The 11,535-nt window shown below is 40.5% G+C and overlaps 1 protein-coding gene across 6 annotated transcripts in view; it reads left to right on the top strand.

The window, feature by feature from the left end:
• The window catches only part of Map4k3 (mitogen-activated protein kinase kinase kinase kinase 3), a 199,541-nt gene that overhangs the window by 112,835 nt on the left and 75,171 nt on the right, over positions 1 to 11,535 (top strand). For all 6 annotated transcript variants that reach the window (XR_003851487.1, XM_008845504.3, XM_029569571.1 and 3 more), the window contains exons 9-12: positions 4,755 to 4,886; positions 5,063 to 5,125; positions 5,212 to 5,293; positions 5,379 to 5,489. Coding sequence is in view for 5 of the 6 variants with exons in the window: in XM_008845504.3 (XP_008843726.1) it covers positions 4,755 to 4,886; positions 5,063 to 5,125; positions 5,212 to 5,293; positions 5,379 to 5,489 (388 nt within the window). In the remaining variant the exon portion in view is untranslated. The remainder of the gene's footprint in view (positions 1 to 4,754; positions 4,887 to 5,062; positions 5,126 to 5,211; positions 5,294 to 5,378; positions 5,490 to 11,535) is intronic.

Below are 11,535 nucleotides of genomic sequence, written 5' to 3'. Positions count from 1 at the left end.
GGAATTTGGAAGTTCTCCCTCCATTTTTATCTTTTTGAATAAATTAAATAGAATAGAATCCTGCTATAAATCCATCTGGTTCTGGGCTTTTTTTAGTCGGGAGTTTTTGTATTACTGTTTCAATTTTCTTATGTGTTATGGGTCTGTTTAAGCTGTTAATCTCTTCTTGGTTTAGTTTTGGTGTTCCCATGCATTTAGATCCCAGTCCATTTCTTGTAGGTTTTCAAATTTAGTAGCAGTTTTTAAAGTATTCCCTTATAATGTTCTGGATCTTTGTTGTCTGTTGTGATGTTTCCCCTTTCATCTCTGATTTTGTTGATTTGGAGGTGCTCTTTCTTTCTTTTGGTTTACTGGGCTAGGAGTCTGTCAATCTTGTTTATCTTTTCAAAGAACCAGCTCTTGGATTCATTGATTCTTTGTATTGTTTTCTTTGTTTCTGTTTCATTAATTTCTGTTCTAATTTTTGTTATTTCTTCTCTTCTGCTGGGTTTGGGTTTCATTCGTTGTTGCTTTTCAAATGTCTTGAGTTGCAATGTTAAGTCATTTATTTGTGTTCCTTCCTATTTTTTAATGTAGGCACTTAGAGCTTTAAACTGCCCTCTAAGGACTGTTTTCAACGTGTCCCAGGGGATTTGTTCTGTTGTATTGCCCTTTTCTTTTAGTTCAGGAATACTTTTCTTTCTTCAGTTCTCCTTTGACCCGTTCATCATTCAGGAGTGTGTTGTTTAATCTCCATGTGTTCATGTGGTTACTAGGGTTTCTTCCAGTATTGATTTTAAGCTTTATTGCATTGTGGTTTGATAGAATGCATGGAATTATTTCAAGCTTTTTGTATTTGTTGAGGTTTATTTTGTTCCCCAGTATATGATCGATTTCAGAAGTTCCATGAGGTGCTGAATAGAAAGTATATTCTTTGGTGCTTGGGTGGAATACTCCGTAGAAGTCTGTTAGGTCCATTTGATATAAGGTATTGTTTAATTCAGATGTCTCTCTTAACTCTCTGTCATGTTGACCTATCTAATGGAGACAGCGGGGTACTGAAGTCCCCTACTATTAATGAGCTGGGGTGAGTTCAAGGCCAGCCTGGTCTACATAGTGAGTTCCAGGACAGCTGGGGCTACAGGAAGACCCTGTCTCAAAAAAAGACCAAAAAAACCATCCTTCTCTCTTTGAAATTGCCTATGAGACCAGGAATTGAAAAAATAAGTTAATTGTTATATTTTTTTCCATCCTTTCACCTTAAGGTAGTGCCTGTCCTTGAAATCAAGTGAGATGAGTTTTTTGCAGAGAACAAAAAGATGGGTTTTGTTTCTTAATCCATTCAACTAGTCTGTGTCTTTTGACTGGGGAGTTCAGTCCATTGATATTTAAAGTTATTAATGAAAGATGTGTATTGAATCCTGTCATTTTTATTTCTGTTCACATTCTTGATATAGCTGTGTATTTCCACAGTTATACCTTCATTGAATTTCTTTCCATAACCCCTTGGGTGTAGTCATTCTTTTCTTCAGTTTTCTGTATTGTTTCCAGAACTCTCTGAAGGGCTGGTTTTGTGGACATGAATTCTTTCAGCCTATTTATGGCTGGGAAGATTTTTCTTTCCCCTTCAACTATAATAGACATTTTGGCTCTGTAAAGTAATCTGGGTTGGCATCTGTGGTCATTTAAAACTGGGAGTACTTTGGTCTAGGCTCTTCTGGCTTTCATAGCTTGCACTGAAAAGTCAGCTGTAATCCTAATGGGTTTTCCTTTATATATGTGACTTGTTATATATATGTGATATATATCTGACTTGTTTTTCTTTTGCAGCTTTCAGTATTGTCTCTTCGTTCTGTACGTTTAGTGTTTTTACTATGATGTGCCGTGGAGAGTTTCTTTTCTGATCCTGTCTATTTGGTGTTCTATATGCTTCTGGTATTTGTATGGGCATGTCTTTCATTTATTTTGGGAAATTTTCTTCTACAATCCTGTTGAAGATCTATCTGTTCCATACCATTATCTTGAGATTCTTCTCCTTCCTGTATGCCTATGATTCATTAGTTTGGTCTTTTTATGGTATCACACAATTCTTGTATATTCCATTCTTATGTTATTCATAATCTTTGCTTGAGTGGTCTAATTCATCCACTTTATCTTCCAGTCTTGATATTCTGTTTTACGTTTCAGTCATTCTCTTGGTGAGGCTTTCTCCTGTCATTTCTAATTGGCTTACTGAGTGTTTCATTTCCTTCTTCATTTCAGCCTGAGTAGTCTTCAATATTTCTAACTCTTTTCTGAATTCATTCACAAGTTTATCCCTATCTTCCTTCAGTTCTTTTATTTCTTTGTGTGTTCTTTAAATTCATTGAATTCTTTTATCGTGTGTATAATTGTTCTTTTGAGTTCAATGTCCTGCGTTATCTCTAGGGGCGTTCCCATTGTACTCCTCTAGAGGACTATTGGTACTTGGTGGGGATATATAATTTTGTTTTTTCATGTTATTATTTTTTTCTATTTGACTTTAACGTGAATTTCTTTTGTAGTTTCTGATTCTTGTGTGAGACTCAAGCCTTCCTTTTTTGAGTTTAGGTCTGCTTCTTTTTCTAAACTTTATGTGCCTTTGTGGTTTATTTGTTGGTCATGAAAAGCTGGTTGGTCTAGGCTTCAGGTTCTCTTTTGATTTTGTATTGGAGCGGTCAGATTGCTTTCTTCTTCAGGCATTCCCACATGGGGCCGAAGTCAGATGAGGATCAGATGCTCTCAGGCTTTCTCCTAAGGTCTGGATCCCTCCAGGAAAGATGCTGCCTTCAAGAATTTGGCAGCTGGGCTGGCCTGGGAGCAGGGCCCAGGAAAGATGCTGGTCTCAGGAAGCTGGTGGCTGTGCCAACCAGGGATGCAAAGGGATGTAACAGAGGGAAGAGGTCCCAAAGGCTCCTGGGGACTACTGGGAGGAACTGGGTTGGTCTGGATGTAAAGGATCAGGAAGCAGTGGGGATTCTGGGCCAAGAGGTCAGCCCAGGTGTCTGGGGTGCCAAGCCAAGAAATGGGCCAGTACCCAGGCTAGGAGTAGAGATGGGACAGGGTTGCTGGGAAAATGGGGTTGCTGGGAGCCTGGGGGTGTCAAGGCATGCTGGGTGCTGCTGGACTTACCCAAGGAAGGTGCTGGCACTAGGACACTGGAGGCTGTGCAGTCCAGGGAAGCAAAGGGATGTGAGGGCAGGACCAGGCCCAGAGGGCTCCTAGGGACTGCAGAGAGGAACTGGGTTGGTCTGGATGCAGAGGATCAGGAAGCAGTGGGGATTTCTTGGCCTAGAGGTCAGTCCAGGAGTCTGCGGTTCCAAGACAAGAACTGGGCCATTACCCAGGCTAGGAGGGGATGTGAGAGGGTGAATGAGGCTGGGGGAGTCAAGGCGTGGTGGGCTGCGGCACCCACCCAGGCAAGATGTTAGCACCAGGGATCTGGTGGCTGAGCTGCCCAGGGAAGCAAAGGTAGGTGGGGTTGGGTCCAGGCCCAGAGGGTTCCTGGGGACCACAGGGAGGAACTGGGTTGGTGTGGATGCAAAGGATCAGGAAGCAGTGGGGATTTCTTGGCCTAGAGGTCAGTCTAGGAGTTTGAGGTTCCAAGACAAGAACTGGGCCAGTACCCAGGCTAGGAGGGGATGTGAGAGGGTGAATGAGGCTGGGGGAGTCAAGGTATGGTGGGCTGCGGCACCCACCCAGGCAAGGTGTTAGCACCAGGGAGCTAGTGGCTGAGCCACCCAGGGAAGCAAAGGTAGGTGGGGGTGGGTCCAGGCCCAGAGGGTTCCTGGGGACCACAGGGAGAAACTAGGTTGGTCTGGATGCAGAGGATCAGGAAGCAGTGGTGGCTCTGGGCCAAGAGGTCAGCCTCAGTGTCTGGGGTGCCAAGACAAGAAATGGGCCAGTACCCAGGCTAGGAGGAGAGGTAGGGCAGGGGAGCTGGGAGGGTGAATGAGGCTGGCAGGGTCAAGGCACCACTGGTGGGCTCCACTGGACTTACCCAGGAAAGGTGCTGGCACCAGGACACCGGAGGCTATGCCCAAATGTATATTTGTAAGGTCACTTATTTTTGTTCTTTCTCAGTTTGTAGTTTCCAAAACTATTATTTAGGCTTTCAAATTTTGCATATTTAAAAAATAAACAAGCCAAGGTACAATTAGAATAAAATTGTAGCACAGTTTAAAAGAACTTTAAAACAACTTCCCTCTGAATAAATGAAATTTTTGACGTAGGCACTCATTTTTATAATGCTTTTATTCTTATAATAAAACTAAAAAAAATACCCCGAAATTTATGGTAAACATAAATACTAAATGTAAAGATTATTTATTGGTGCCTAAAGAATGATGAAATAAGAACAGTGAGCAAGTTGCAGTTTAGTGCTCTAAGTGTATTGCTAAAAACTACAGACTAGGTATTGCAAATTTTATTTCTTTATAAAGTTTTGCATGCATGGGGAACAGGGACTGGGATGTGGACAGATTTGGGGCAGGTTACTCTCTTTCCATGGCACATGTGCATAAACAATAGTGTAGCTAAGAAAGGAAGGGCTCACCAAGGGAGACTGGAGAGGGAGGGTCACATGAGATGCCCTATCTTGGGAAGAGTGAGCCTTTTAAGCACTACATTTTTATTTTCAGACATCAAAGCCTAAATAGAACTTAATTTAGCTGTTGACAGTCTCTTTGCCTCTGGTGAGAAAATAAAGGAAAATACACTGAACACAAGGTTTTTGTTGTCTGGAATATTTCCTGCAGGATGGCCCCAGAAGTGGCAGCTGTTGAGAGGAAAGGAGGATATAACCAGCTGTGTGACCTCTGGGCAGTGGGGATCACTGCCATAGAACTTGCGGAGCTCCAACCACCCATGTTTGACCTTCATCCGATGAGGTCAGTGTTCACTTGAATCACATACTCAAATTAAGGCTTTTTCCACGAACTTGGAAATATTTATTATGCCATGAACAAATAAATCTCTTGGTCTTGTTTTACTTTAGTTGGGCATAAATAAAAATATAGTTCTTATTATTATTAAAATTCTGTGTGATGTTTTATTCATTTTTCAGAGCATTATTTCTAATGACAAAAAGCAATTTTCAACCTCCAAAACTAAAAGATAAAATGAAGTGGTAAGTGTTTTTGTTTATTAACTTTTAGAGCAAAATGAGCAAAAAAGCATTTAAAATATGAAAGTCTAATTTTCAAACTTTCTTAGGTCAAATAGTTTCCATCATTTTGTGAAAATGGCACTTACCAAAAATCCGAAAAAAAGACCTACTGCAGAAAAGTTACTACAGGTATCATTTTTACCCTGAAACATACGTTTTCAAAAGATAGACTGTTTAATCAAATTTCTAATAAGTGTTCTATGTTTTCTTATAGCACCCTTTTGTTACACAGCCTTTGACGAGGTCTTTGGCAATAGAGTTGCTAGATAAAGTGAATAATCCAGATCATTCCACATACCACGATTTTGATGATGATGACCCTGAGGTAGGAATTGTTTTCACCATTCAATACACATAACTCTATACTTGTGTCTATGTTTCTGTCTGTTTGAATTTTTGTATCTACTTTAAATAAAACAAGCTCTCTGGGTATGGATTACATTCTGTGTCCTAGGAAGTCATGTAACAAGAGCTTTCTTTTTTTTTAATTATTTTTATTTTATGTGTATAAGTGTATTGCCTGCATGTATGTAAATGCACCTCTGTCGTGCAGTGCCCACAGAGGTCAAAAGAGGATGTCAGATCCCCTGGAACTGGAGTTAGGGATGGTTGTTAGCCACCATGTGGGTGCTGGGAACTGAACCTGGGTCCTCTGCAAGAGCAGCCAGTGCTCTTAAATGCTGAGCCATCTCTCCCTGCAAGAGTTTTCTTATTGGCTGCTTAATGACAGGTGTATGAGATGGCAAAGGCAAAATTATTTAATTCACTTGTTGCAATTACTATAGCTATTTCACAGTTGTCATTGTAGCTGAAGTTTCCAAGTCACGATAATATGCACCTAAATGCTGTTTGAATACACTCAGAATTTCTCTTCAGCTGTCTTCTTAAAAGAATCCTTATATCAGACTTCATAAAATATTAGGAATTAGTAAGGGTACAATTGACTTTGTTAATGACTAAAACCATAATCATCCATCATGTAAATAAAAACAATCCTATATATTTGTTAGAGTATAAAGTTACCCTAACATGGCAGCAGCATTGGCATTAGTGGAAATGCCACTCTGTTCATGTATTTATCATCCATAACACAATTAATAGTCATGCAGCTGCGCTAAACACAGTTACTGGGACTGTAACAGAAGTGGATGGATGGCCTTTAACGTGGTAGAAGGCACTTAAGAGGGTGCAGATTTCGGAGGTGATACTAAAGGGACAAGAAGCCTCTCTGTGACTGGGAAGATGGTCAGACTGTGCTCAGAGAGAACCCTCTGTCAAGTCAGCACTGTTCCAGCTTGCCATCTTTATATACTGATTAATAAACTCTCTCCTTTTGCTAAGTTCTGAGAGTTTGAAAATACAAAACTTAAATGTAAAGTACTTTTGACCTTATACTAAGAAGAAAATTGGATTTTGTTATTTTATTTAATTTTGTTTTTAAGAATAGTGGCTTTGTGCCAGGCCTGGTGGTGCATGCCTTTAATCCCAGCACTTTGGAAGCAGAGGCAGCTGAATCTCTGTGAGTTCAAGGCCAGCCTGGTCTACATAGTGAGTTCCAGGCCAGCTGGGGCTACAGGGAGACCCTATCTCAAAAAGACCAAAAACAAAACAAAACAAAAGAATATTGGCTTTGTAAATTCTGTTATTCAGTATATAGGCTGTCCTAGATTTGCATAGTTGTGTAAGAGCTGTAAAAGTGAGCCGGATGTGGTAGTACATTCCTGAAATCTCAGCAATCAGAGGCTAAAGCAGGAGAATTGTCAGTTCAAGATCTGCCTGGGTGCATAGTGAAACCCTGACCATGTAATCCTTAAAAACAATCTTAATAATCAGTGGGAAAAATTAGAATTTTTCAATAAGATTTTAATTTTTTCCCAGAACATTACTCTGTTACTATCAATTGTAAATATATAGAAAAGTAGATATTATTATGTAATGTTAATAGGAAGTCAAACTGATATTTATAGTAGTACACTAAAATACTAGACCCATTAAAAATTGTTTTTTAATATTTTATTTATTTTATGTGTATGAGTGTATTGCCTGCATGTATGTAATGTCATGCAATGCCTGCAGGAGTCAAAAGAGGGCATCAGATTCCTCTGGAACTGGAGTTATGGACGGTTACCCACCATGTGGATGCTGAACCCAGGTCCTCTGCAAGAGCAGCCAGTACTTTTAACTGCTGAGCCATCTCATAGACATAAAATAAAAATAATAAAAAATTTTTTAAAGATTTAATAATGTATAAGCCGGGCATGGTGGCACATGCCTTTAATCGCAGCACTCGGGAGGCGGAGGCAGGCAGATCTCTGTGAGTTCAAGGCCAGCCTGGTCTACATAGGGAGTTCCAGGTCAGCTGGGGCTACAGGGAGACCCTATCTCAAAAAGAAAAAGAAAAAAGATTTAATAATGTATAGTTAGGCCACTGAAGCTGAGAAAAGAGTTGGCATAGTCATCTACACTTAATAATAACAGTCAGTATGACCAACCTGATACACAATACCTATTTAGTTTATTTTTGCTACTGTATGTAGTGACCGAAAGCCCAAGGTTTCTCAGCTTTGTGGCTAACTAGCTAAATGTTTTGTCATTTAATTTTGAGGCACCGGGTTCTCATCTGTAAAGTGAAGAATAATACCTAATGTACAAATTATTTTGAGGATATAAGCTAAGATACAGAGAAGCAGTTTGTACACCTAACTTTCCAAATAACTTTTGCTTGTTTCACTATAATCAGTATTGTACTATTTGAGTCTTTCTAGATGTGTCCGTTTTGTTTGCTCAACTGTGCCTGCAGTGTTAACTTGGCTTCCGTTGTGGTTTTTGTTGTTATTTCTTGTTTTGATTGGTTTGTTTTGGTTTTTTGTTTTTGTGGTGCGAGGTATTGAACCTAGGGCCTCTCTATTATAGGAAACTGTGGCATAGGAATCGCCATGCACAGAAAAGACACTGGAGACCAGAAGTAGAGAAATAGGGAAAGATTTATTTACGCCAGCAGAATTGAACAGAGTTGCTTCCAAAAGCTCGAGCCCTGATTCCAGTTTCTTTACATCTTTTATACTCATTGGTGGACAGGTTTACATTTAGCCTACATGACCAGAGCCTGTAGACCTGGGTGTCTGGTGACCACAGTCAGGAGATTCTTGCAGCAAGCATATTTACAGAAGCAGAAGCAAAGATTAAGAAAACAGGGGAAACATCTGTAACAGGTCAAGGGAGACATCTGCAACTCATTATGCTTCAAGCTAGGGTTGCAAAGGTTGGGGTGGCTGTTTTTTAAGGTAATGCTTATCACAAGGTGGATCCACCAGTCCTGAAACCATATCAGTCCCCTATTTGATGCCCCTTTATTTTATCTAGAGCGCATCATCTTCTCCTGTATCTTCCATGCTTAGCTGTTGGTAATTTTGGAGAAGCATTAAGTGGGCTATAGTCCTAAATTCTATGGCTAGATCTATGAATCCCCTTAGGGATTTTCCAAACAGAGCAATAAGCATGGGATGATTAGGCATCTTAAACAGACTATGAGGGTCTTAAAGCCTCAGACCTGGGAAGGAAACAACTCAAAAGAGCCTATCAGGGTTCCATCCTTTCCAGGTGTGGACTGAGACATAGGCCATTTCCTGTATTCTTTTGGTAATTTTAAAAAGGTTTTATTTATTATTTTTATTTTATGTGTATGAGTATATTGCCTGCATGGATGTAAGTGCACCCCTGTCATGCAATGCCTATGGAGGTTAGAAGAAAGCATCATATCCCCTGGAAATGGAGTTACCCACCATGTGGGTCCAGGGAATCAAACCTGGGTCCTCTGCAAGAGCAGCCAGTGCTCTTAACTGCTGAGCCATCTCTCCAGCTCCTTGTTTTTTTGTTTTTGTTTTTGTTTTTTAATTTCTTACACCTCACCTTTTTCATCTTGTTCAAGACAACAGTTGGTTAAATTAAATTTTCCACATCCCCCTCCTTCCTTAGCCAGCAGATGGTCCAGAGCCAGTCTGCTCTGGTAAGTCAAGCAGTGTCATTAGTTATGATCTCGAGGGTTGCCTGCAATCAAATGATATGATTCAGCATATAGATGGGGTCCTATATCCCCAAGAGCCGTCCTCTGCCCAGGTGATAGGCCTATAATATTGGTTTATTCTTTTGGGTGGCCATTCGTCATCCTTCTAATTTTCTATTTTTAAAGTTGGTTCTGTCTCCTTTAAATTTTTTTTTTTTTTTAATTTTAAAGCCGGGCATGTTGGTGCATGCCTTTAGTCCCTGTACTTGAGAGACAGGGGCAGGTGGAGCTCTGTGCGATCATGGCCAGCCTTGTCTACCTAGGGAGTGCCAGGCCAGCTGGGCCTACAGGTAGACCTTGTCTCAAAAAGACAAAAAAACCCAAAAAAGTTACCCATGACCCTGTAAATTGGTGCTGGGGTTTAAACTTTTTTTTTTTGTAATTTTATTTATTTTTATTTTATGTGTATGCGTGTATTGCCTGCATGTAGGTAAGTGCACCCATGTCATGCAGTGCCCACGGAGGTCAGAAGAGGCTGTCGGATCCCTTGGGACAGTTGTTAGCTGCCATGTGGGTGCTGGGATTCAAACCTGGGTCTTCTGCAAGAACAACCAGTGTTCTTAACTGCTGAGCCATCTCTCCAGGTGCTGGGGTTTAAACTGATGCCTTCACACATGCTAGGCAAGTGCTTATCCCCAGCTCTTAATAACTATTCAAAAATTCAAGTGATATATAATCCTTCCCTTCCTGTTTCACACATATGTAATCTCCAAAGCTTTCTATAATAAGTAATATTGTGATGCAGATTATTCACTTAATGCATTTAAAGTTTGGATTCTGTGTCAGTTCTGCAAACACATGAGAGAACCTGTCTCTCTCCAGCAGCCGTGTTGTTATGTTCCTTCAATAAGATTGCTCTCTGTCTTTCCACAGTGATAATTTCATTCCCCTTCCACTTCAACCTCTGATTCCCTCCCATATTCTTGCTCTGGTGCTCTTCCAGGGGTGTCCTATCTTTTGACATTGCAATATGATGTCATCATCTACAGATGTGTTGAACCACGTGCTGTTCTGGGATATATGCAGCCCTTGGGCCACAGGTTGGACATGCTTGTTTGAGTATATTCCTGTCTGGTTCCACTCACAGTCCCTGGTCCAGTGTCTGAGCCCAGGCTTGGTTTTGCTGAGTCAAAGTGCAAGAGCAAGTTTCCTCTCTTCTCTTGCCCGTAGCGTATCTGCTTGTATTTGAACACTACAGTAGTTCTCCATGCTTTCTTTCTTTGAGGTTTCAGTTGCCCTTGTTCAATGGTAGCCAGAAAATAGTAAATTGAAAATTTTAGAAGTAAGCAATTAATGTTTTAAGTTGAGCACCATCCTGGGCATTGATGAAGTCTGAAGCTTTCTTACTCTGTCCTGACTGGCATGTCAGTCATCCCTTCATTGAGTGTGTTCACACTAATGCACTTACTACTCAACCATTAGTCACATAGTAGCTCTTTTCAGTTTTCATTTTAATAGTGTTTATGGTCAAATAACCCTCGTTTTACTTAAAATAGCTCTAGAACATAAGATAGTGATGTTGGAAATTCCAACTTGCCAAAGAGAAGTCCTATTTCCTTTAACTTAAAGTAAAAGAAGAATAAAATATTTTCAGGGAGGCCACATTCATATAACTTTAAATAATGTTTTGTTTTGTTTTTTGAGATAGGGTCTCACTGTGTAGCCTTGGTTGACCTAGAATTCATTATGTAGACTGAACTGGCCTCAGACTCAAGAGATCTGCCTGCCTTTGCCTCTTGAATGCTGGGATTAAAGGAGTATGCTACCATGACCAGTCTTAACATTTTATTTTTTAAAATTATTTTAAATTATGTGTCCATGTCTGTGTGTGGTATGTGCACATGAGTGCAGGTACCCTCAGAGGCCAGGGCATCAGATCCCCCATGGAGCTTGTGTTACAGGTAGTTGTGAGCTGTCTAATGTGGGTTCTGGGAACTAAACTCAGATTCTCTGCAAGAATAGTATGCACTTTTAGCCTCCGAGCCATCTCTGCAGTTCTTACTTAACTTTTATCACAGTATATTACTGTGATTCTTGTAATTTCTTTCTTTTTTGGCTTTGGAGACAGGATCTTGTTATGCAGCCAAGGTTGTCTTCAAACCTACTCTGTAGCCCAGGCTGGCCTTAAACTCAAGATCCTTCTGCAATAGTCTCCCAAGTGATGGGATTATAGGCGTTTACCACCATGCCCACTGTGTGTGTGTGTAGGTGTGTGTGTGTGTGTGTGTGTGTGTCCTAGTGCTGGGAATAGAACCCAGGGCCTTGTGTATGCTAGGCAAGCACTCTACCACTGAGCTGTAATCCTAAC

Source organism: Nannospalax galili, unplaced genomic scaffold (assembly GCF_000622305.1).
Source record: "Nannospalax galili isolate Female #2095 unplaced genomic scaffold, S.galili_v1.0 scaffold622, whole genome shotgun sequence".
Lineage (NCBI taxonomy): Eukaryota > Metazoa > Chordata > Mammalia > Rodentia > Spalacidae > Nannospalax > Nannospalax galili.
This window is presented reverse-complemented; position numbering and strand designations above follow the sequence as displayed.